Source organism: Phlebotomus papatasi, chromosome 1, assembly GCF_024763615.1.
Source record: "Phlebotomus papatasi isolate M1 chromosome 1, Ppap_2.1, whole genome shotgun sequence".
Taxonomy (NCBI): Eukaryota; Metazoa; Arthropoda; class Insecta; order Diptera; family Psychodidae; genus Phlebotomus; species Phlebotomus papatasi.
Genome location: NC_077222.1, coordinates 38929104 through 38954519, shown reverse-complemented (window position 1 = coordinate 38954519; position 25416 = coordinate 38929104). Strand labels below are relative to the sequence as shown.

At 33.8% G+C, this 25416-nt stretch overlaps 1 protein-coding gene and 2 non-coding genes across 3 annotated transcripts in view; all 3 read left to right on the top strand.

The window, feature by feature from the left end:
- The first annotated feature begins 320 nt into the window (after positions 1-320).
- The window catches only part of LOC129799683 (protein unc-80 homolog), a 31973-nt gene continuing 6877 nt past the window's right edge, over positions 321-25416 (top strand). Inside the window, exons 1-22 of the mRNA XM_055843814.1 lie at positions 321-464; positions 4849-4875; positions 5007-5027; positions 5123-5268; positions 7316-7478; positions 7554-7747; positions 7826-8069; positions 9213-9744; positions 9797-9960; positions 10018-10130; positions 10355-10372; positions 10639-10966; positions 11467-11854; positions 12451-12905; positions 16023-16467; positions 16533-16723; positions 18354-18566; positions 18632-18942; positions 18992-19353; positions 21162-21478; positions 21796-21962; positions 24136-25051. Of these exons, the coding sequence (XP_055699789.1) occupies positions 324-464; positions 4849-4875; positions 5007-5027; positions 5123-5268; positions 7316-7478; positions 7554-7747; positions 7826-8069; positions 9213-9744; positions 9797-9960; positions 10018-10130; positions 10355-10372; positions 10639-10966; positions 11467-11854; positions 12451-12905; positions 16023-16467; positions 16533-16723; positions 18354-18566; positions 18632-18942; positions 18992-19353; positions 21162-21478; positions 21796-21962; positions 24136-25051 (5856 nt within the window). The 5' untranslated portion in view covers positions 321-323. The remainder of the gene's footprint in view (positions 465-4848; positions 4876-5006; positions 5028-5122; positions 5269-7315; positions 7479-7553; positions 7748-7825; positions 8070-9212; positions 9745-9796; positions 9961-10017; positions 10131-10354; positions 10373-10638; positions 10967-11466; positions 11855-12450; positions 12906-16022; positions 16468-16532; positions 16724-18353; positions 18567-18631; positions 18943-18991; positions 19354-21161; positions 21479-21795; positions 21963-24135; positions 25052-25416) is intronic.
- Positions 18233-18305, top strand: Trnat-ugu (transfer RNA threonine (anticodon UGU)). Its single transcript has one exon. It is a non-coding gene; the product is annotated as a tRNA-Thr (tRNA).
- On the top strand, positions 21599-21670 carry Trnat-cgu (transfer RNA threonine (anticodon CGU)). Its single transcript has one exon. It is a non-coding gene; the product is annotated as a tRNA-Thr (tRNA).

Here is a 25416-nt window from a genome sequence, read left to right as displayed (position 1 = left end):
ATGATGAAAAGTGTGATAAAATACCGAAAATACCATGAAATGTGCTAAAAATGCAACAAAGTGTTGATATTTGCAAGTTTTTGCGACTCAATTTTCTCTTGGGACTGAATTGATGGTAGAATTATTGATTAGAGAAATCTCATACCATCATCCCCGCCAATCTAATTGATTGTCATTCCATGATATTATTTATATTTGAGCTTATCGGAATGTATGTCAGTACGTTGTAGAAGAATTCAACGCTCTACCTGTGCATTTGTGTATGACATAATTAATTAAACGTGCATATATTTTCTTTATCTATCTGATAAAGAGGTGCTCCGATGGAGACCCTCAGTCCGGACGCCATGGACGATGGATTGCAAGATTTGGGTGTTCCTGTTCCGGTACAAACATTCCTCTGGCGTCAAATTGCGCCATTTATCCGACCAAAACTTGGCAAGCTCCATGAAGCCAGCTGCATGGTATGATTATAAAACTATCTATATTATTTTATTTCGTGTTCAATAAACAAAAAAAAAAGATGTACAGAGAGACAATAAAATTGTAAAGGATTCAGGAAAAATTAAAAGGTCCTGGACAGAAAAAAAAAGAGATTACTCACTCACTGTACAATCCATAAACATTGCAATTACACTTTCAATGTTCAATTGAATTATATGGCAACAAAATTGAAATGACATGAAAATTATTGCTGTACATAATATGCCTCAGTGTAATTGTGTTGTTATCACTAATCAATTTGTACAGAAATATTAATATATGAATATTATGCTCATGAGAGAAAATGTTCCTTTCATGCAAAACACGAGGAAATCTATTTCCTGAAAATTTTCCCATTCATTTCGATGAACATTGCATCATAGAGGCAATAATGACGACAATACATAAAATTGAAAGACAAAAAGGATATGGTTGAAATAACAACTGTTGGTGCATTTTAATTCACAAAAGCACAAAATTTTATTATTTGTTGTAATATGATCTTGGTTTGTGAAAAATAGTTTCAGGGATGAAGGTCGGAGTGTCTACTATTCTGGATCAAACTTAGTCAAAATCCCCAAATCATCCCCAAAAGTTTGGAGTTTAAAAACTGTAAAATAAAACCGTAGGCAATCGTTTAGGAAAATATCCAGAATTTAAAATTTTCTTTTTTTATTAGGGTTTTAAAAAGCTTTCGTTTCCATTAAAATCAAATATGAAATACAAATCAAGTTTCTATAAGATTTTCTATATTTGGCTATTACTTCTAATATGTTTTATAAACGTATTTTCTGCAATATCAAAATTTTATTCAGCAGAATATTTATCATTCTACTAAAATATTGTTACGAACTTGGGTAGAGAAACCCAAATACTCCATCTCCGTAACAAATGCGTCTTGGCCAACCGACTATCCCTTAGGGAGCCTTCATTGTGTATTGGCCTTCATTGAGTAAATCATCGTAGTTTTCTTTCCTAATATTTTATTGTCTGATTAAGATCTAGTTTGGGAAAAATACCCCAGAATCCTGGCGTAGTTAGGGCAACTTCGAGACTTCAAAAAGAAATTTCCTAAACTCTGACGGGTTCATTGGTTTGTAGTGCTCTAGACACACTTATACGACTTAAGCCGTCAGACTTCTTAACATAATCATAATCAAAATAATGATTTAACTAAATTCCCATCAGTTTTCCACTGACTAAACCATTTCTCGACTATGCTGTGAGACGGATTAGTCAAAAATTGATAGAAATGTAATCTGATAATTATTTTGAATAAATTTACGTTTAGCCGTCTCTTGGCGGGGTTACATGGGTCTCTTAGGTCAAAAATAGGCATTTTTCTGATAATAATTTATTGTGTAGAAAATATTTTATAAATTCCAACTTTTGGCATATGAAAGAGTAACTTTAGAACAAAATTTAAAAAAAAATTGAAAAATTTTGGAGATTCGACCGTTGGTTGCTGATTTTTGGATCCATTCCTCAAAAAACAGACCTTGCGGTAGGCAGGATTTCTCCCAGTAGGTTCATCTGAAATCAAAAAACCGAATATATTCTGTTAGAGGATTAGTAGGACTCTTGGATGAACGAAGGATTTTTGAAAAAACAAAATTTGGATTTTTGGCAAAAGTTTTAGTAAAAAAATATCAATTTTACCCTGATTTTCAACACATTTTGTATTGTAAAAATGGTTCTGATTAAAGGAAGTGCAAATCCTTCGTTTAAACACTAGATAATACTTTTCAACACAAGTATGCAAAATTTCAGAAAGATCGGTTCAGTAGACTCTGAGTAATCTAGACCACCGCATTGTAAAACATAACACGGAATGTATAACTAAAACTGCTCTACCTCCGAGAGTTATACTTCGATTGACTTGAAATTTTCAGAAAATATTTTTCAAATGTTATACTATAAAATAAAAAAAAATAAAATGAAAATAGATTTATTTGACCGAATAGACCCGTGTCATGTAACCCCTTAAGTCGTAAGTGTGTCTAGTGTATAGAGCTCTCTCTTTTGATAGCGGTAGTCATTTGAACATTTCCAGCGTCTTCAGAGCGTAATACGGACTTCATACCTAAGGTTTAGTCATATGGCTGAACAGCCTTAAGTTCTTATCAATCGCGATTTTTTGAAAAAAAATAACTTAGGATTGGATTATCAAAGATAAATGACTTAATAAGTTCTCAAAAAGCAATAAAATTGCTCGCAATTTAAGATTTTGAGACCTTCGGAAATTGGGCTGAACCTCTAGTCTAAATCATTATGAAAAATCCGACGTAGACAATAGAATATATGGGCACCGGAGCTCGTCGGGGGAATTTGGAGTTACTCTAGGAATACATCGACTCTTTTCAGAGCTTTCGGCTCGGTCTCCAAGCCTTCATCAGTGGCTGGAGTAATATGCTGTACGAAAAATTGTTGTTTTAGTAAATAAAATTGGCTCTCTTTTTGCTCCAGCCACTGATGAAGGCTTGGAGACCGAGCCGAAAGCTCTGAAAAGAGTCGATGTTTTCCTAGAGTAACTCCAAATTCCCCGACGAACTCCGGTACCCATATATTCTCTAGTCTTAAGACCTCCTAAGGGGAGATCCTCAGGTTTCATCCCCTTAATAGGTTCTTCTTCTCGACATCCACTAAGCTCCAAAAGAACTCGCTTGGCCAAATGCTCTTACCGAATGAACCGCGGAATCATAGAGATTTCATATACCAAGAACAAAGGAGATGCGAGCGCCTAATAAGGGTTGATTGGACTTTGCAACCCAAGGAGTTTCCCCATTTACACAACAGACAGTTCACCATGAAGTGATTGGTACCACAGGAAAAAATGAAACCTGAATCATAAAGAGGCATTTCAAAAGGTTGCTCTCCTGCTCTATCTTTCCTCAAACATTAAGTGTCTTGTCACTCAAACGCATACGCGTTGTTCTCCCGAAGTATAGGGCTTAAGTATGAAACCGACAATTTAGCCAATGTTCTGCAACTTTCGCCCCAAAATGGGCAGTTATAGCTATAGGAGGCACAAAGGCGCATTGTAAAAGTAGGGAGTGGTATCTATCGTGAATAATTCCACTAACCCTAGGCATCTAAGAGGCAAATTCGTCACCATATAAACTTGTTTTACAAAACAAATTTATATAAAAGAAAACCCCTAACCAATCAATCAAGTCTGAACTCATACCTTGATCATTACCCGAATATCTTAATCTAGGAATATTTTTGTACTTTTTCTTTAAAAATTTCATGCTATTTATGTAAGGGGACTCGGGAACATTTGAATTGAGGCTATTTTGAAATTGGGAATTTTCTCCTATTTTTAAATGAAACTGGACTTTATCATGATATAATTTTGCTCCACAAACCAATTGTTAGACTAAATTTCATTATGATAAGGCTTAATTTTATTTAGACATACACTGAGAGAAATCCGAAAAAGTTAAAATAACATTCCTGAAATGTTAATTTTACCTTGCAGTTTTGATCCAAAATCGGTGTAAATATTACCCTTTTTAGGTGTATTAGGGGTTAAAGGTACCCTTTTTCATGTTAATTTTCCCCTTAATATGGTGTAAAATAATTAACATTAAAAAATGTTGATATATTTTTACACTTAAAAAGTGTTAAATTTCTGAGGAAAAAAATGTTAATCGCACTCTCTTTTTAGAGGTCTAGGTCTAGGAACATTCAATTTTAATATAATAATTTAAATCTAAAGTTCTTTTCGAATATCTTAAAAATAGTTACAATTATAAAAATTTCAAAGCTAATAATAATAACATCTATCTACACAAATTCTTAAGTTCACCAAAAGGTCTCACTTGCCTCACCGTCCCGTTTTCTTATTGGATATTAAATAAAGTGTTTTTTTTTCTGAAGCGATAAAGTAATAAATTATTCAATATTATTATAACAATATTATATTTTTCATATTTTTATTCTTAATATAACAATGATACACCGCTTATTCAACAACTTTCATTCATTTAAATGTCGCTACAATAACTATCATATCTGTTTGTTTAATTGTTTGATGGAATAAAAGCTTTGACAGATTGTGGTCCTTCCGTTGAAATATTAATCATCACTCAAAATGACTTTTTGCATTATTGATTACTTCAAATTGAATTTGTGAATACACCTTTTATCCTCACATTGAGCCAAGACAAGTGAAGAATAATTGCATTATCACTTGAAATTGTTTTTCCATTGTCTCTAAACCGAAATCAAAATTGCGAATTGGTTTAAAATTAATTCTTTTCAAATTTAAAATGTCTTTTTTAATGTAAATATCTATGTAAATATGTTTGTATTTGTCCTGCTTTCTGCTCGCATCATTCACACACAATAAATGCGGTGTAGTTTTGCCAACATGCACCCGGACATCATGTAAGTGACTCCATGCCAAAAATGATTATTATCAAATTACCCCGAAAAAGCTTCCAATTGAAACAAATTTAAATGACTATTGCTTGCAAAATGTAATTTTTTTTTCTCTTTCCTCCCCAATGGTCCTTCAGGAGCTCAAAGAAGCGTGCAAGGTAAAACTCAATACTTTTTTTTTTATAATTCCCAATATTCTCATAAATTCTACAAAACGTCCAATTGAATCAAATGTGGCATATTTCCATTGCAGTCCTTTGAGAAAGTTCTTGTGCAAAACATACAGTTTGGCCTGTCGCCATCGCTAACGTCTGCCCTGCATGCAATCCCCAGGTGGAGGCTCGTTCAGGCTGCCTTGCCCCATGTTATGCATTGTGCAGCCGCACTTCTTCACAACAGGTAAAACTCTGATCTCTGTAGAACAAATTTGGATGTTTGAAAAGCCGATCAATTTTTAGACAATAATTTAAACAGAAAAATAAAGATAAAATTATGACCCAATAAGAAAGCAATAAGAGTCCATCGCCGTCTTAGGGTTGGTGACCAATCTCTAAATAAAATTCGCGAAAAATAAAAAATACATATATATATATATGGAGCAACGATTACGGTTCTGCTTCATTATTTGCGATGTAGTGCAAATTTTATTCTAAAATATTAGTAATATTTTAATAAAACAGTAGAGGGGCTTCCAGGCTTTGCACAGACTTTGGCTTCAAACACTTCATGTTTTTCTCATATTCTTTTAATGAATCTGCCCTATTTTTTCAGGAAATATGTTACTTAAAACTAGTGGAGACTGGGGCAAAAAGTCACAAAACGGATATTTTATTTTTTTACAAACTACCCGAGCACCTCCGAAATTTCCAATTAGCACAGTTTTATAGGAAATTCACCGCTCTACAACTCTATGAAAGTCATTTTCTTCTATTTTGTAAGGAAATATATTTATCGAGCCGTTTTCTAAAAGGTAATTTTGTAATCATTCTCAAAAACGCTGGGACAAATAGTATCAGGCATAAGATAACTATCACATTTTGATTCGCTTTATTCTTTCCGTACAGAAGTAGATCTTGAAAAATTCGAAAATCGTTTGAATATCCAAAAAAGAGACTTTCTTACTTCTTAATACTTTCGTAAGGTGGCGGAAGTTACATCCTGTTCGAATTTCGAAGTGCTCAAGTGTCAAAATGTGACGATCTTCACATTTTGTGAGGACAAAAACAGAACAACGACGTTTACTGTTCTCGCCCCAGTATTTAATCACTCCATAATCACTGAGTAACTCTTTTGCCAGCTTCTTAATGTGATATTTGATAAATTTTCCCCAACTTGTTCGAAAATTTAGTAGGAAAATTCGAAATTCAATTTGAATTCTTCGAACTTCAACGACTTTTTGTGCAAATAGAGTTCCATTTACCTTTCATCCAAGACACTATTTGAGAATCAAAATCTACTTGTGATCGGGCTCATTACGGGATTCCGTAAATTTAAGTAAAATACCTAGATGACATATTTTCATAAGAAATTTATTCTTCTACACTTTTGTAAAACACCATTTTCTCCATCTGAGCGAGAAAAGCGCATTTTAAGCTATTTTACAAAAAACACACAAAAGACTGAAAGTTGTTTGACCAATGCAAACACAAAAAATTGTTTCGGTTTTTGTTACTTTTTCTCCATAGCTTTTGTTATTTTTACCCCAAGTGGTCGTTTTTCCTGAAAAAAAGAATCTTTGTAAAATTCTAAAATAGATATCGGATTCGTATTCAAAGAATATCCAGGTAATTTGAGAAATATTCACCAGTGCATCAAATTTAAAATAAGTAGCTATTAACTAATATCTTCTGCATGGAAAATATTTCAAAAATAGACCTAAAAATTTCGATATTTTTTATTTTCTAAGTTCCTTGTTCAAATTTTAACAAACTTACGACATTGAAGAAGACCTATATGGAGGCTGTCTATGGAAAAAATTTTAAGCCGCTATCTTATTTATTTTGGCAGATATTGAATTTTGAAATATTCGATTTGTGACTTTTTGCCCCAGTTTCCCCTAACTAAATATTAAAATATATTGCCATATACAGGTATGATTTTTTAAAGGAATATAGTAAAAATAAGAAATGTTTGACTGAAGGCAGAGTGTGTGCGAAGCCTGAAAACCTTCCCCTACCTAAACAATATTTACATTTTCAATGCTTTGCTTAAGAGAAATCATATTATGTGCATTTTTATTTATACTTTTTTTATATTTATTAAGATTAATTATATTTCTCATTTCTTGAATTAAAAGAATTAAAAGAACTAATTAAAGGTTCAAAAGTATTTTTTTATTATACTTCTCTTATTTAGACTGCTCTTATACCTATTCAATGTTAAATTTTTATCATGTTCAGAATACAAAAACTCCTATTCAATTCGCTTTTCGTAAAACGTTCCCAAGGGTGAAAGATCTGCAGAGTCTCGGAACGGCTGAAACTAAATTGCTGTACACACTTCACTGGATTCTCTTATTTGCCGGCGAAGAGTGTGCAGATTCAGAAACAGAACAGGAAAAGCAATCCCTAAAGAGTCATCAGTATTTATTTTCCGTTCCCACCATTACTGTAAGTATATTTCGAATGTGTTCAGAGAAATATTGAATTTCTACGTGGAATATTTCATCAATAATGCATTTGCAGCTCTTTGTGTACCTATTCGCTCCAATTGCTCATCACCTCAAGGAATCTGACTTTCAGAATTTTCGCCTTGAGAATGGATTACGACTGTGGCAAGGAATGTGGGAGTATCGGGCTCCAATTGCTCCATGTTTCATTGCACCTGTTAAGCCTAGAGCACGGCAACTTCTCTCTCCAACTAGTCCCAAATCAACAATGTCACCAGATGAATATCCCATGAGTAAGATATTCGCTATTCCGATGAAATATTCATTTTCACTGAGAAAACCCCTGAGACCATCTCTTTGTCTTTTGTCAGGAAAACAATCTGGGGCTGAAATGACTCCACAGCTCGATTCACCGCAAAGTCTATCATATTCGACAGATACGCCAAAGCACGATGATGATTGGATATCCTCGCCCAAGGATTGTGCTTTCCCCGAAACAATACCCGAGGAAGCATCAAGTGTAGAGGAAGAGCGAGTTGTTATTTTCAGACTTCCATCATCAGGACAGAATCTGTTGGATTCATTCTATACGGTGAGTGATATACGAAGGAATAAATATTTCTAAGATAAGCGTTAGATGTCTTGAATCTAAGTACAGTCAAGTGTGCTAATCCGGGCGCTTCGCTATCTGGATCGTTTATGACTAATCCACTTAAAATAATATTTTTATTTTTATTTCCGTAATATAGTCACTACAGTAACATAATATAACTATTCAAGTTTGAGAAAAAGCAAAAATAATATTTTTATCCATTAAATAAGTAAATGTAATCGACTCATTTCAATCTTGTGACAGCTGGATTCTTTACTAAAAATTTTCTAACAGTGATATTTTCGCTAAGTACAGCTGGTTGATTAAAAACATTTATTGTTTTTATTCCTTGTGAAAAAAGTATTTTAAATCCAAAGGTTTAATTAAAAGTAAAAGTGAATTAGCGAAAAGGTGACCCAGTTAGTGCATGCTGACTTATTTCAGTATTATCATTATTTTATAAATTTTCTTTAATATTTTTGATATTTTTTTTATTGTGTTTCTGAATGAAATAGTGAATAATTCTATGGAATTAGAAGAAGTAAAAAAGAATTTCATCAGTCCTAAAACAAGCGTTTAAGTAGCACTCTTCGGAAAACGATCCAGTTACCTCACCTTACTATATTACGCTCTGAATAACGTGAATAAGGCGTCATTCTGTTTAATTTTCTTCCGAGTGATTGCCGTATTTCTGCGTCTGCTATTCGTAATTTCTATCTTCAGGTTGGATCCTAGAAGCAATTAATTTATTTCTTTAACATTCTTGATTTAGAATTCTTATTATTCACTATTTTTATGTTTTTCTTTTTCCTTGAAAATTTTTATCACAATTGTAAGAGGGATGACCATATTTTAGTGATTAGATAACGCAATAAAAAAAATAATAATAACAACTTGACATTTTATTAGCTGGGATTCTTTACAATCTCATTTTAACATTATTAAACCAGTTATTATTATTCATGCTTTCAGTTTTATTTTTATATTTCATAATGTGTAATAATACCCCTATTATCTTAAATTAAACACACAGAAAAGGCCTGTAATGTTCATAATGTGTAGTTCTAATACATTAAAGTGTTATCTTAGATCGAAATTATTATAGTAATTAATACGCAAGGATTGAAGCCAAATCCTTTACAGGCGGATGCTAGTTTACTCCAGCAGAGCCATCGCGGAAGCAAACAATCTTTACTATCTCAAGACAAACCCGAACGTTTGCCAAACCGTTTTGATTTCGATAAGATAGAGGTGTACGATAGAGGTCACGATAGAAAAGAATTCCCAGGAAGTAGCAAAATTTGCTCTCCTGCGGAAAAGGACTCTATTGAAGATGGCTCCAGATCACCTCAAATGATCAAGTACGATATAACAGCTGCAACGTTCTTGGACGTAGCTGTGATGAGATGTCTCTTCATATCACATTGGCAAGAGGAAGGGGTTTACTGGAGCTTGCACTACTTCAACAACCGTTTGCGGGACATAAGCGAAGAAGCAGCTATTCCTGCTCCACAGCCTAGGAAGCGGTCTAATTCACTCCCTATACCCCAAATAGAGATATCGGTCTATCAAGGGCCTAATAGTCGAGACAGCCCAAGTGGTAGTTCAACTGGAAAGGACTACATTGAAGTGCCGGAAGCCTCAGTCTCTGCTCATATGACAGGTATGCCCCTGCGCCCCTATAATTAGTTTCCTTAAATTTATGTAAGTAACCATATTTTTCAAAGATGACTCTTCAAGTGGACGTAGAGGCAGCGAGAAGAAGCGCCGCGTGAAGATGGCCGACATTGCAAGGGCTTTCGTTGAAACTAAAATGTTTTCAAAATCTGATAGGGCCCTTGAACGAATCGGTCTGGAGTTCGGATCGAATGGAAAACAACTCGAACAATCAGTAATACTATTCGTATTTGTTTAAAAGAAGACTTTCCTAATTCACTATGTATCCTAGGAGTTACACCGAAGCCTGGATACCGGTGAATCCCTATTATCCAGATCAGTGTCTATGATACATCGGACACCTTCAACAAATCTAGTCAAGGGGAAGAGTATGCCAAGTTTGAGGTAATTCATCATTTTCATTTGAGAAACAAAAATTGCAATTGCCCCAATAGACATCTGACGTAACCGAGTTATGTTTCTAAATTTCATTTTTAGGGATTCTTATAATCAAATCCAAAATCCAAAGACACAAACACTCTTACGAAAATGTATTACTTTTCAGTTTCCAAATTCTTATATCCCAAATCTATTTTCACTCTAATAGTACTTTGTTATCCATTTACCAGCTGTCTTCTTGATAGCGGGTAAGTGCTTCACTGTTGTCTTTCGCTAACTCTGATGCAGTTGCCACGACACAGAGCTTTTCATTCTAATTTATCCTCTCATCTCTTTTACAATTTGCTTTTTGCACTTATAAAATTACAACTAATTTAAGCAGTATTGAATTAGAAAGCCATACTATAATCATGCCCAAAGCCATTCTAAAGCTTATGCATTTTTTAATTTATCTCACAAAAACTTATTCATACTGCTTTGTTGTGCTGTTGCAAATACAGAGAAAATGATTAAGATTTTACAGGTACGTGGAACCACAAAAAGTGGCTAAACCAGCACCACCGGCTGGACCGAAAGCCACAATGTTTGCTAGGAATCCCATTATTACCGTGACTGAGCACACACCTACACCAAGTCCTGACTATTTGCGTCGTCAGGGATCAATTGATTCGCAACTGGATGCACTTAGTAGCACAGGAAGTGCATTTGGATTTAGAAACCAGATGCTTCGCTCTCACACGGATTCCCATATTGCCTATGCCGGTCCTGATGAGACTGAAGCTCCTGGATCATCCTTCTATATCACACCTGAAGGAGGGATCGATTACGAAATCCTGCTACTTGTAAGTACATTTTTAATGAATTAGCTGTCGAATTTTGTTCATCTCAGATCAAAGTTTACGAATTCAAGATCTTATATGGCCTATTCTAGTTTACCGATTCTGAAATGAAGGTCGCAAAATACTAGATTTTCAAAATATTTAAAGATCATTAGACCGACGCTAGGATTGCACGTTTACAAAAAGTTAGGGTTCGTTAAATAGGACTTCTAACAAGTCCCAAGCAAAATTCCGAAAGAGCCAAAATCCCGAATAGCTCAAAATTCCCAAATTTCCAAGATACGTAATGGTCAAGTCAAAGCTTTTCGAGATTTTGACACAGAATTCTAGCTTTCGGGATTCCGGCCCATTAACGATTTGTCTCTTCGGAATTTAGTTTTCGGGATTTTTGGAATTCTGGATTTTGGCTTTCAGAATTTGGTTGTCCCCTCACTAAACAATTCAAATCCTACAAAGCCGATTTAGATAATTGTTAACTATACCTCATTCCTCATTTCGTCTAGGCTGTCTATACGATTTTCAAAAAAGACTCCAACATCTGCTCTCTGAGAGTACTTGAAGCTGGATTAAACATCTGTGAACTTCTATTGGATCTGGGAATTATGAAAATGGGCCAACATGCTCATAAACTATCAATGGGAATTCTGAAGAGAGCCCTACTACACCTAGGCTGTCCTCATGGTTGCAATGAAGGAATCCGAGGACCTCCAGCAGAATTCCTTCGTACGCAGTGTCATACAATTCTTTCCCGGATGCTACGCCAGGTCCCTGCTCAGTCGCGAAACTACCTTCGCAACATGGTTCGAACAACGAAACTTCATGAACTCATAGAATTTTTCCATGCTTTCGTTGGCTTTTGCGTGGATCCGAGTTCGCTTCTTTCTCCACTGAGTAAGTCCATCTTTCTAGCCTTAATCTCTAGTGTCTCATAAATCGACTAATCTCACTCTTGTGCAAAGAATTTCCTCCATTTCAACTCATATGGCAAATCTTGAAATTTGTGGTTATACTGTGATTATTTACATGGACGAGTGTAATTCTTTTATATGGATTTATTCTAATTTTATATTATTATTAACTCTTATTATATTGAATTTTTCAATGCGCTTCTTGCTCCGCAGAAAGCTATATATTGAATACCAAAATACCAATATTGTTGCATTATCCTTGTGCCCTTGTGCTTCTAGGCATCCTCGTGTAGATTTGACTTTTGCTTAAAAACATCACTCTTTCCAAGTAAAAATCCTTAAAAGGATATTCAGTGATAAAGTAATCTAAGCTAAAAATACAAATTATTGATTAAACATAATCGGCATTCAAAATTTCTTTTACAGAACATTATATGATGTTTAAAAGTCAATTAACAAATTGAAGCTAATTACCAAAATTCTGAAGAGACTTGAAATGAGACAATAATTTGAATTATTTGAGCATCCAGCTTGTGAGTAGTTGCATGCGCGTTGATGTTTCTCATCTATCATATTCAGACCATAAAAGAACACCTGCATTTAAAACAATGACTCCTGACATTGGCGGTCTATCAGGCGGCCAGGGGGGCTATGCAACCAATTTCGGGGGTGGATTGAGTGGTGGAGCCGAGAGTCAGGTCATCGCGGCCGTCTTCAAGGCTCTCGTAACGCGCTTCGTGGAGTCCTTCAAGGAGCTCAAGAGTCAGGAAAATATGGCTCTCTACTGTGACGTGCGACAGTTGATCACTTACGTTAAAGGTGCCCATGGAGGGCCATTCCGTAGAGTTGCTCTCAGCGGGATTATGGCAGTTACACCGAGGCCGCACAAGAAAGGACCCAATTACCAAACTACCCGTGTTATTCGTCATATTCCTCATAGCGATACACCGTCCTTCCAACAGGACGAACGAGCACAGAGAAAACTGCTCTTTAAGAAACGCAGTACATCCTCCACATGTGCAGTAAGTTTAATTGTTTTTCTTAATAAAAAAAAACTTTTCCTATATTATTTAAAAATTATGATAAAATGTCTAAGCTTATGAAATTCCCGAATCGTAATGTTAATAACGGCTGTTAATAGCCATAAAGTATCTTCGCATTATCTGTCTAGATTCTAAATTAATAAAGTTATTTACCAGTTTAATTAAAAATTCCAAAGTTTCATCTAAGATCTTTCCAACTTAACTTTTGAATTTAAACCAGCCTCAAACGGTTGCTATGTGATCTTTACTTTACATCTGATTAATCTTTGACTTTTAAAACTGTTCAAGAAGTAAAGCTTTTTAGATGTGAAATTTTAAAATCTTAAAATTATTCAGCTTGTATGAATTACAACTGTAGAAGTAAATTCCTTTATTAAGATTACGACGGTCGTAAATTGAAAGTCGTGAGTTTCTCCTCTCTAGAACGGTACCGCAACAGGGTAGGGGAGACTGGGGTAAAAAGTCACAAAACGGATATTTTATTTTTTTACAAGCTACTCGAGAGCTTCAAAAATTTCTAATTAGCGCAGTTTTATAGGAAATTTACCACCCTACAACTTTGTGAAAGTAATATTCCTCTATTTTGTAAGGAAATACGTTTATCGAGCCAATTTCTAAAAGGTAATTTTGTGACTATTCTTAAAAATTTCTTGGGCAAATAGTACCAGACATTGGGTATTATCATATTTTGATTCGCTTCATTACGGGCTTCCGTAAATTTGAAAAAAATACCTAGAGGATATATTTTCATAGAAAATTTATTCATCTACACCTTTCTAAAACACTGTTTTCTCTGCGCGAAAACGAGAAAAGCGCTTTTCAAGCTATTTTAGAAAAAAACACACCAAAGTCTGCAAATCGTTTGACCAATGCAAATAACAAGCGGCGAGACATGATAATGACGTTTCTTTTCGCCGTGAGACATCACTCTTTGCTTCGCTTTTTGTTACTTTTTGCTCCATACCTTTTGTTACTTTTTACCCCAAGTGGCCATTTTTAATAAAAGAATTTCTGGAGAAAAGAATCTTTGTGAAATTCTAAAATAGATAGTGGATTCGTATTCAAAGAATCCAAATTATTTAGAAAATATTCACCAGTGCATCAATTTTGGATAATAAGTAGGTAATAATTGTTATCTTCTGCAAGGAAAATATTTCAAAAATAGGGCTAAAAATTTCGATATTTTTTATTTTCTGAATTCCTTGTTCGAATTCTAAGAAACTTACGATATTGAAGAAGGTCCATGGAGGCTATCTATATAGAAAAAAATTTGAGCCGCTTTCTTTTTTACCTTGGATGATATTGAATTTTGAATTTTTCGATTTGTGACTTTTTGCCCCAGTCTCCCCTATTCATTTAAATAGAGGGAAGTCAGTTTGGGACAGTCGCGATGAGAGAAGCATCGAGCTCCGTGTTCTGGGACTTGGGAAGTGGATAATTAGATTTCCCAGGGCCCAGGACAACACAACATAGATTGAAAAATCTCATAAGAAATTAAAGAAAAAAATATTGTATAATCAGATTCACACTGTTTACTACTTTCACTATCTAAAATCGATTTTTTTACTGATCAAAATCGATATTTTTATATTTTGTGATATTTTACAATAAATTCGATTTTTTTAAAACAAATTTTGAATTACGTATTGTCGGAATACAATTTTTATTTATCATTTTGACCACAATACTGCCTTGTCTGATGTCCAAAATTACCTGACAAAGTTTTAAAGAACCAATAAGAAATAAGCAGAAAAATATTTTCATAACTTTGTTATGAATAAAATTACTTTTAGAAATTTTATTGCACTACTTCAGTTATTATTACTTAATTTAAAATTTTCCCTGCTAATTTTGATAAATTTAAGTATTTTGGAAAGGTATTGAACCTATTGAATTAATCTGAAACATCTCTAAACATTCTAAAAATCATATAAATTGTTATAAGAGCCTCTTTTGGGTCATATTTTAGAAAACGTATTACTAAGAGAAAAAAAAAAACAAAAAAAATATAGTATATAAACAATTAGACTCAGAAATGTTCTATGCAAAAAAATCTTTTGTATATCTAAGGTCTAAGTCTAAGGGATTTAATTTAAAGCATTACGGTCCAAAAAATGAGCACGTTTTTTGTAGTTTTTTTTCACAAAGTTTTAGATCATTTTTTTTAAGATTATTAAGTAAACTGAACAATTTAAAAAAGGGCAACAAAAATCCTATACATCAAAATAAATAAACAATAATTTTATAATTTATAATTTTAAGATTCCTTCTGTTTCAAAAATTTTCGAAAATGTAAAATTGTTGTTTTCCCAAGAAAATGAATTTCAACATTTTTACAAAAGTGTCAATGGGGGTTTCCTATCGAAGAGGTGTTTCTTTGACCCTAAATTTACACAAGACATTTAAATTGAGAAACACCCATATGGAAGTCTACGGCGTTATCAACCTTGCACATTAAAATTTTAATGTGATTCACATTAATTGTCGCTTGTGAGCGTCGAAATATGTTATTTGTGTCTTTGAGTCACTTAATATTTGGGGTTTTTCTATTTATTGATAAAAAAATGGACTTGGCCTGCAAAAATAAGTTTAAATTTACCTAAAGCATAAATATTTTTCACATTAAAAAATTAAAGAGAAAATCGCATTAATTTTTTGCATTAATGCTATAAATCAATTTATATCAAATTTTGAGGGCCAAGTCTACCTTTTTATCAACAAATAGATCAAATTTTGAATATAAAATGATTCAAACACAAATTACACATTTGGACTCTCACCAGCGACAATTAATGTGAATCATATTAAAATTTTAATGTGCAAGTGTGATAACACAGTTATATAAATAATTTAATTTAATTTTCTCTAAGAAATCCCTGATTCATTGGCATCTTTTAATACTGTGCACGTTTCAACATGTTGATGAAGGCAAACTATATAATAAATATTTGATGCCTTTATCTTAATTAATAAATATTTTGTAATATTTTGCCTCACATTCTCTAATAAATATTTATTAGTCAGTCTTTTGCATCTACCGCCAACTTCTCAACCGACCTCATCAGGCATGACGAAAGACAATCTAAATAACATTTTTTTATTACACAGAATTTTCAAAGTCTTCTAGAAACAGCAGAGACTTTCGAGGAACCACCTTTCCGATACAGTCAGAGTCCATTGAGTAACCTACGTCGGAAGACAGCGAGCGTTAGGCCGACTTTAACACCTCGACACAGCGAACGAGCCCTCCTTTCAGACTCCACATCGAGTTCTGAGCGAAATTCCGGGGGAAAACTGGGCGGAATCGTAAGATGGTTCCGTGGAAACTCCAAAGATCGCTGTTCAATTGATTTGGAAACAGGAGCAATTGCTCCAGACCTTGCAGCCACTTTTGCTCGCCAGAGCTCCTTCAAGCTCCAAGGAAGACGATCTGGAGATGGCTTGGGACGATCCCTGCAGAGGGCCAGAAGACGCGTTGAACGTCGTTTGGGACGATTTGGCATTGGAAAGGGAAAGAAAAAAATTGGTGGTACTGAGGAAGTTACGGGAAGTTGTAAGTTTTTCATTTTGGCAAAGTTTCAGTCATTAAAGAGACTTAAATGTGACTTTTAATTGTAGATTTAAGCAGACGAAGCTCTTATGATTTTGGGGAGGGACCTCGAGAGTCAGAAGTTGTGGTCCTGAAGGAGAGACGACTTGTACCAATTCTTCCTGTGAGGGAAGGAATGTGCAGATTTTCATTTCTTCTTGAAACTTGTGCTCCAGGCTCAGTTCCAGATGCTCAGTTGGTAGCTGCAATTTTGGACTTGGTAAGTTATAGGAAAATAATCTGTCTAAGGGGTCAATTCAGAGATTTTGCTGATTTATTTGGCTGATTAATAAACAAATGTGCGTAGCTATTCACAGGTTATGAGCTTTCTCCAAAAAAGCTCCTAATGGGTACTGTGATTATCGCAAATCAGTGTGGAGAGTTTGCAGTTTGGCGGGAATTCAAAATTTCTCAAAGGGTCTGTCATCTTCGTAACATTTATGGAACAATGAACTAAAAAAAAATCGCAATTTTATATCATTATATTAATCAATTCCTTTATCATTCGACATTTTATCCTTGATACAGAATATGTAGTGTGAAAATCTTTATTTATGCGCATCACAAACCTTTAATATACAAGGTCTTTGAAAGTTAAATATTATCCCCTCACTTTATCAACAATTATTTACATCGATGTAGAGTTGTAAAGCAAGGCAAGAGCAAGTCTTGGATATAGAGGAGGCTTCTGGAAGACGAATTACTGCTCCCAAAAATTCTTTGTTCGTGCTCTTATAATCGGCTTCAAAATCGAAAATGCAAAAATGAAAAAAAAAGAAACAATGACAGGGTTTCATATTCTTCAAGTTGGAAAAACATCCGAGACATGCAAGCTAGAAAAAAAACTTCTGAATGAAAAACAGACTGGAGTCCAAGAAATCAATTAGATCCTGGAAGAACAGCTTTCATGATTTGGAATACGGAAGGCAAAAACATAAATAAGGAATTTTAAGATGATTTCTTTCAGTATTCGAAAAAATAATATCGAATTCTTCAGTTATTATCTAATCGCAGTTTCGATGGTCCTTTGTAGATTGCCACAAAATATTGTTTTAAGAATTAAAAAAAATGACAGAAAAGTAAAAATAATAAAAATACAAGCACTTAATTACACTATTTTTCAAGAAAATCGCGTGGAAAATATGATACGGGTCATTATTCATTTTCATGTCAAATTAACTTAAATCAGTTTATCGGCCACCACAAGAGGTGGTCGAGAATAAATCAGCGGCTAATCAGTAATTTGCTGATTACACTGATGTATCTGAATACGAAAACAGCTTAGGAGCTTTTTGGAGACTTTTTTAATCAGCTAAATCAGTAATCAGTAATCAGCTGGGATGTCTGAATTGGAATTCAGATTTATAAATGTGTAATCAGTAATCAGCTGAATCTCTGAATTGACCCCTAAAATTAAATTTAGTATTCCGCAATTTATTGCAATTGCTTGAGAGAAAACCGTTGTCTTTCAAAACTTATTCCAAGAAAACTCTTAATTTAAAAGTGCCTAAATGTATGCAAAATCCTTTTTTATTCAGCTTCCCCTCATTTTCACAATATCGTAATATTGCATGAATTCCAAAGTATAAGGCTAATTAAACCAAAGCAAACCGTTAAATATTTCAAGCTGTATCAGAAAATATAGATAAGGAGAGCTGGAAATAACAGATTAATCATAATGCAGAGACCAATTGAGCCTCAAGTAGAAGCACGAACAAATTTCCAGCATGCCTCTTTAGCTCAGTGGCCAGAGCACTGGTCTTGTAAACCAGGGGTCGTGAGTTCGATCCTCACAGGAGGCAACTGTTTTAAAAGCTTTTTTTCATGCTACTGTTAATTTTTTTTTGCAGCCACAAGCTCCTCTGGTCACTCGAGCTGCATTCCTCCTGGAATGTGCTCACTTTGTGCATCTCTGCAATCGTGGTCAGTGGCCAAGTTGGATGAAGCAAAATGTGACGCCATTCAGACCTTCTGGACCAGCTTTGGGCAGTCGCACAGCCTTGGCTTCCAGCACCAGGAGGATTCATGTGCTCCAGAGGGCAGCAGGGAAGATGTTTTACCAGGTCAGATTACTAAATTATCCTTTTACATCCTTTTTTACCTGGTATAATTTTAATGAATACAAAAGTGGGCTGAAGTTCTGGGAGCTCGTCTTGAGGACATGCTGAAGACAGAGAAGCAGACCTTCGATCAGGTTACCGTGTCCCTCTGTGATCCAGAGAAACAACGTCAGCTCCTGATCCAGGATGAAGAGGAAGACTTCCTAGACGAAGCTTGCGTCAATCCTCATGGGAATGACTGTCCTCCAGCTCTCAAACTTGTAGCTTGTGTTCTCCTCAATGAGATCACAGCCTTCCTCCGCGAGACTTACCAGACCCTCCCGAAGACTTCGAAGCTGTCCACAAAGGAAAAACCAGCACCGTGGGACAAGGTTTACAGGTAACTGAGATTTTAGCCCAGAAACTGTTTGCTATCCGCTGATGTGAAGCCAATCTGTTCTTCCCAGAGAGGCTAATCGTCGTTGGTCCATGGCGCTCAGCTCCATGGGTCACAGTCAGACATCAGCCCAGAGCTTGCAGTCCATCGCGGGCGGAGACGGTGGCCAGACTGAGAGGAAGATTTCTTTTGTGCTTCATGAACCAGATAATGAATCCGAGGGCAGCAGCAACACCACAGTGACACTCCAGGGCGAAGAGACGAACATCCAGCCTCAGAGAAGACCAGTGGCTGCTGTGAGACCATTCTTGCTGAGAAGAGGGACATCTGGAGCACCAACTGGGGGATCCTTCAAGCGACGATCCCTGAAATTGAGACGTGGCACAAAGGATGGCAAGGATCTTGAGTCAGACTGTAAGTAAAATAATTTTTTTTTTGGAAAATATATTAAAAAGTATTTAAAAGAAATTTGCATAAAATATTCGACATATTTTTCCCAAGTTAACCCATTCACTCTGACAAAAAGAGTCAGGAGAAAATATTTTTCCTAATAAATATAATGTTTATAATTAAGAAAATTTTGTGCAATTAAAGAGAAATTTATATTTAACCCGACCTTAATGATAAAACATCAGAGAAAATCGCGAAAACCGTTTTTTATCTAATCGAAATCAAGATAACGAAATCAAGATAACAAATTCTCTTTATGGATTTTGTTACCTTTGGGCACTTCAAGTTCAATTACTTAAAATTTTGAAATATTAAAATCAATTAAAACTTGATATATAAAAAACTAGGTTTTAAACCCGTAATAACATTTACTTAACAAATTATAAACTTAACCGTGCTATCACACTAGGATTTTTTTAATTTGTAAATTCAATTTAATTTTCAGATGAATTATTCCTGTGCGTTATTTTGCATTAAAAATCATTTAAATTGATAGATTTTCACTTATTTATTGATATAAACTAATGATTGGCCCCCCAAAACATGTTTAAACATGCTAAAATAGCATAAATGTGGTTGCTCAATTTCAGTTGAATTCAGCAAATTAAAATGTTAAAATTACTCATTCATTTCAATTTTATTTTAGTTAAACAAGTAGTCTTTTGAAGAAAATTATTCTTATTAAATTTATTCACTCGTAATTAATAATTATTTGTGGACAAAAAAATAAAATAAGTACAGTGATTAGTGATAAACTTGTACGCGAGTGAAGCTTGAGTATCGGGAATAATTTGCTGAGTTCCTCCAAAGCAATTCGAAGGAAATTGTTGTGTCAAGAAATCACAGATGGGATGACTTCATACAGATTTTCAAAAAGACTGTATGAGAATCTCTTCATGATTCCCTTGCCTACAACCATTTCTTATGGCTTTGGGGATTTTTTGCATAACAGATAAGTGATTTATAAGACATTTTAAGGACTATCACACATTTTCCGTAGTCATTCACATTCAAATTGAGCAAATTTCTTGCAAAATGTGTCTTGGCTGTGAGAATTTTCAAGTAAATTCTAGAAATCTTATAATGCTCAATTGGCTCAATTGAATTTAAAAATAAATTATGAAAATCCTAGTGTGATAGTACCGTAATGTAAGGAAAACGATTTCTTTAATCTTACTTTATTGCAAATTAGTATATATATTAGTATTTAATAAATATAATAACAAAAGCTTGAGTGAATTAAATCCTGTCTGAATTAAAATGTTTTGAATATGAAATTATCGGAATTACTTCAATACAATATCAAGTTTTTTCTAATTATTTACTTTATTCTTCTTAAATTTTATTTCATACATTAATCATTAATTTTTCTTTCCTGTTACCCTTGACATTATTATGGTTTTACAAGATTTTGTATAAAATTTTCCCAAAAATTAAAATTTTATTTATTCTTTTCAATCCTCCGACCAAGTCCAATTTAAAATCAGGAAATATTAATTTTTGAAATCAGATGAATCTACTCAAAATATAATCGTTACTACCGCAAGGTAATTTAAAATTAATATAATAAAAAGTTATTTTGTTACAAAACAAAAATCACTTATAAAGGGTTAATGGCATTACATTCCTCAAGAGAATTTTAAAACTTTGTAATTATTTTTGAAAAATATTTTATGATCAAATCACAATTAATCATAGAAAATTAATTCTTCTATAAGCAATCCCAGTGTTCCTGGAAATTCAGAATTGTTCTACAAAAATTTCCCCTCTAGATCCTGTTAAGAGAACCGACTCAATTCAGTCCAGGAGGAAGGTCTCTTCATTGTCAGATCGGAGTGATACATCGGAGCAGGGAGTAGCGAGTGGCGGAGAGGAATCTCCGGGGATTCTCAGCGATGACCAACCACCTGAATCACCTAGTGATTCAAATGACACAGACGAAACGGGAAAGACGATGCCCTGGATGAAGTCTGCCCTTGAATTGGTGAATTCATTCAACTTCTACTGCTCCCACCAGAGTTTCTGCCATCCATTCTGCTACCGTCGTCACATGCGAGCTGCCTCTCGCCTCGTAAAAGCCGTAAGAAAGGTGAGCACGTGTGAGTCATGTGAATGAGTGCGAGTGTGTGCGTGAAGCAAGCGCTTTAGCTGAATAAATGGCCAAGAGGGGAAAATCCGGAGAAGAGTATTGGCATTCCCCAGCAGCAGCGCCTCTTTAGCTCAGTGGGAGAGCACTGGTCTCGTAAACCAGGGGTCGTGAGTTCAATCCTCACAGGAGGCAACGAGATGCGCCTGGTCAACTCCCCAAGAATTCTCTGTGGTGTCGACTGTTGGAGCACGATTTTGCTATTTTTGTCCCCAAATCACAGGACTGACCTGTTGAATCAATGCCCCTTTCTTTGGCAGATCTATGGTGAGGAATTTGGGCTGGTTCTTGGGATGGAAGGCGGAATATCCGAAAGTGGACGCTTGGGTGGCAGAAGAGATCGCCGTCATGGCAGAAAGGTTTCTGACCTTAGTTCATCGCAAACATCACCGTCGAGACGCAAGGATAGTATCCCTAGGAAGGACAAGTTAGTAAATTTATGTACCTAATAAATATTACTAATAGTTTTAAAAATCAAATTGATCTTAAAATCTTATTTTAAGAGTAAGTTACTTTTAAATGAATAGATTTCGTTTTTCCTTTTTATTTTGAAATATTACTAATTAAAAACACATAATGGATTTTTAATTTTGTGTGGCTTAACCAGATTAATAATCGAAAGAGATATGAATTCTTCTGTAAAAAAAAAATAATTAAATAAGAGTTTAAAATTTAAAATCTATTATTTTTTATATATTGCTTGAAGTGCTTGAATCTTCTAAACTTGATCTTAAAACTTCTGATGTTTAAAGTTTGATGAAGTGTAAAATATTTTCAATTTTAAAGTAATTCATTATATATAAAATTCCATTTTTAACCTACAAGAAAATTTAGCAAATATTTGTAATGTTTTAATTGCTAAATTATTCAAAAAGCTTTTATTTTGCTTTATGTTTGCTTTTATCAGAATCTAAAGATTGCAGCTGAATTTCATTATAATTTAACTAAGTTTTCTTTATTTATCCTAATTGTTTTGCAAAGTTTATGCAAGATGCTTGAAATTCACTATCTGAGTTTCTGTATTCGGAAATGAATCACAGATTCCAAACTTATCCAAAAAAATTCTTTTCAAAAAATAACACAAATTTAAAATTTACAAAATTCTTTTACCATATTTCAAAACCCTTGGAACACTTATGTTTATTTAAATTAATAAATTAGTTATTTATATAACAAAAGAGGAGAAATTGTTTATCTAAATATGCTGAACAATATTTTAAAAATTTTCTATACAGAAATCTTATACGAAACATTAAAATTTACAACCCCTTAAAATTGTCAATGGGAATACTTTCAAAAACTTTATTATTTCTTGAGCAATGGTAATACTTTTGGGAAAAAAGGGTCAGTAAAAAATTAAAAAAAGGTCAGCAAAAAATTAAATTTGATCAGCAAATAATTCGAAATATTCAGTAAAAATTTTCAATTTTGTCAGTAAAAAGATAAATTTGGTCGGTAGAAAGTTAAATTTGGCCCGTAAAAACTTCGAATTCCTAAGTAGATATATTCGAGTTGATCAGTAAAAAATTGAAAATTAATCAGCAAAAACTTAAAAATGGTTAGTAAAAAGAAAATATGGTTCGTAAAAAATTAAAAATGAGCAGCAAAAATATTCAAGCTGATCAGCAAAAAATTAAAAATTAGCAGCAAAAATAATACAAAAAGGAGCAAAAAATTAAAAATGAGCAGTGAGAAATAAAAATTGGTCAGTAAAATATTAAAAGTGAACAGTAAAAAATTAAATGAGGTTAGTAAAATTAAAAGTAGTCAGTAAAAAATGAAAACTGATCAGTAAAAAAAAGAGGTAGTCAACAAAAAATTAAAAATAAGCAGTAGAAAATAAAATTTCGTCAGTAAAAAATTAAAAGCGGTCACCAAAAAGTAAAAAATGAGCAATAAGGAATAATTTACTGATCACACTTTTTACTTTTCACTGATTATGTTTCATTTTTTGCTGACCACTTCATTTTTTACTGACCGCTTTTAATAAAATATTGCTCTTTTTTAATTTTTTACTGCACTTTTTTTAACTTTTTACTGCCCTTTTTTATTTTTTACTGACCATTTTTATATTTGTCATTGATCATTTCGAATTTTTGGCTGACCAAATTTGACGTTTTTATTGCTCCTTTATTCAATGCCATATTTTTTAGGAACGGAACTTCCTAGTACAGGATATTTTATTTATATTGTAAGATTTACACGTCATTTTTTATAATTGTAACAGTCAAAAACTGAAATACAAATTAAATTTTTAATACATGAATTTATAAAATTAATAACCTATTGTTTAAAATAAATATTTTTTATAAGATTAATTATCCTCAAGTTTTCCTTAAATACAAATAGAATCTTAAATTATTAGGTTATAACTAATAAAATTCTTTATAATAAAACCTAATTTATTTAAAAACCTATTGACAGCCACTATGATTTAATTATTTGTTTTACAATTATTGCTCATAGAACCAGAGTTTATCGCTGATTTTTGAAGAGCTGAAAAAGACTTTTAACTCCTTTAATTTTTTTCTGAAAAACTTGAAGGAATATTAAGTTCTTAAATGGGTAATTCTTCTATATTTATTGTAATTCATTCACAGAATTATCCATGAAGATTCAGATGCAGCAAATGCCCAAAAGGCAGCTGAAAAATCCGAGCAGTCGGCTAAACGTCGAGAAACCTCTTTAATGCTGAAATATCTCAAAAATCACATCCGTGAGATGTTCCATATCCCAATTGCAACCCTAATCAAGGGAGCAGCTATCCTAACTGAAGATCAATTCATTGAGGCTATACCAGCTGCTTGGGAACTTCTACTAGAACCCAATCAAGAAACCGCTGCAACATCAGCTGCATTCTTCATCCTTGGAGCAGTGAAAGCACCTAACTTTGTCTCAGAGATCATGCAGAAGGCCCTAAAGAACAAAGATCCTGACATAAGAATAGGAGCCATATTGCGGTACCAGGTGCTTTGGAAGTGTCGCTTTCAAGTCTGGCCTAGAATGGAAGAGGGTGCTCATATGTCCTTTAAGGTGCCTCCACCAGGAATTGAATTTACTTTGCCATCGCCCAAAATAGGCATCGAGAGCCTCCCTGTTGTGGATCCTCCATGGAGTCCGCGGCAGCAGACGAAAGATATGGAAGTGACTCTCAATCAAGAACGTCATCGATCCCTCGTGACGGCCACTAAAACAAGGAAGAAGCAGCAAACTGAGGCTATCAGATATGCCCTACAGCAGCAGGAGGATAAGCAACGGGCGGAAAGGCAGAGTTTCATGATGACAACGATTCCAATTACACAGCAAGCAGCTCATGAGCCAGGACTCGATCATGCGCCAGGAGAAGATCACATGGAAGAGGAAGAAGGAGATGTTGGGAGAGCAGCTCCTCATCTTCACGCTGCCCATTCCTTGTTCCCATCGGTTCTGTGCTCCTCTGTCATGCAAATTGTTGATTGCCTGGATGATGCTGCTGTAAGTTCAGATGGATGTGCAGTTTACGAAATTGCCTATCAGGTGAGGACTATCATAATAAACAGGATTTAATTGAATTTTTTGTTTGGATTTAATTCATTTTTTGAAAGAAGTCGAATTGAAAAAAACTAATTTAATAGAAAGTTAATCATTTAAAAAAAATGGAAATACAATAAAAATCAATTTGAAGGATTAACAGAATTACACATTGGTTTTATTATATTTATTTATATAACATTTTTAAATAATTAAATAAATATTTAATATAAATAAATATTTTTATAAATATTATTATAAATATAAATAAATATTTTTATAAATATTTTTTTATTATTATTTTTTATTTCAAAAGTATAAGGTTTAAAATGAGTTTAAAATTCGCCTAAATTTTGTAATAAAGAAAGCTT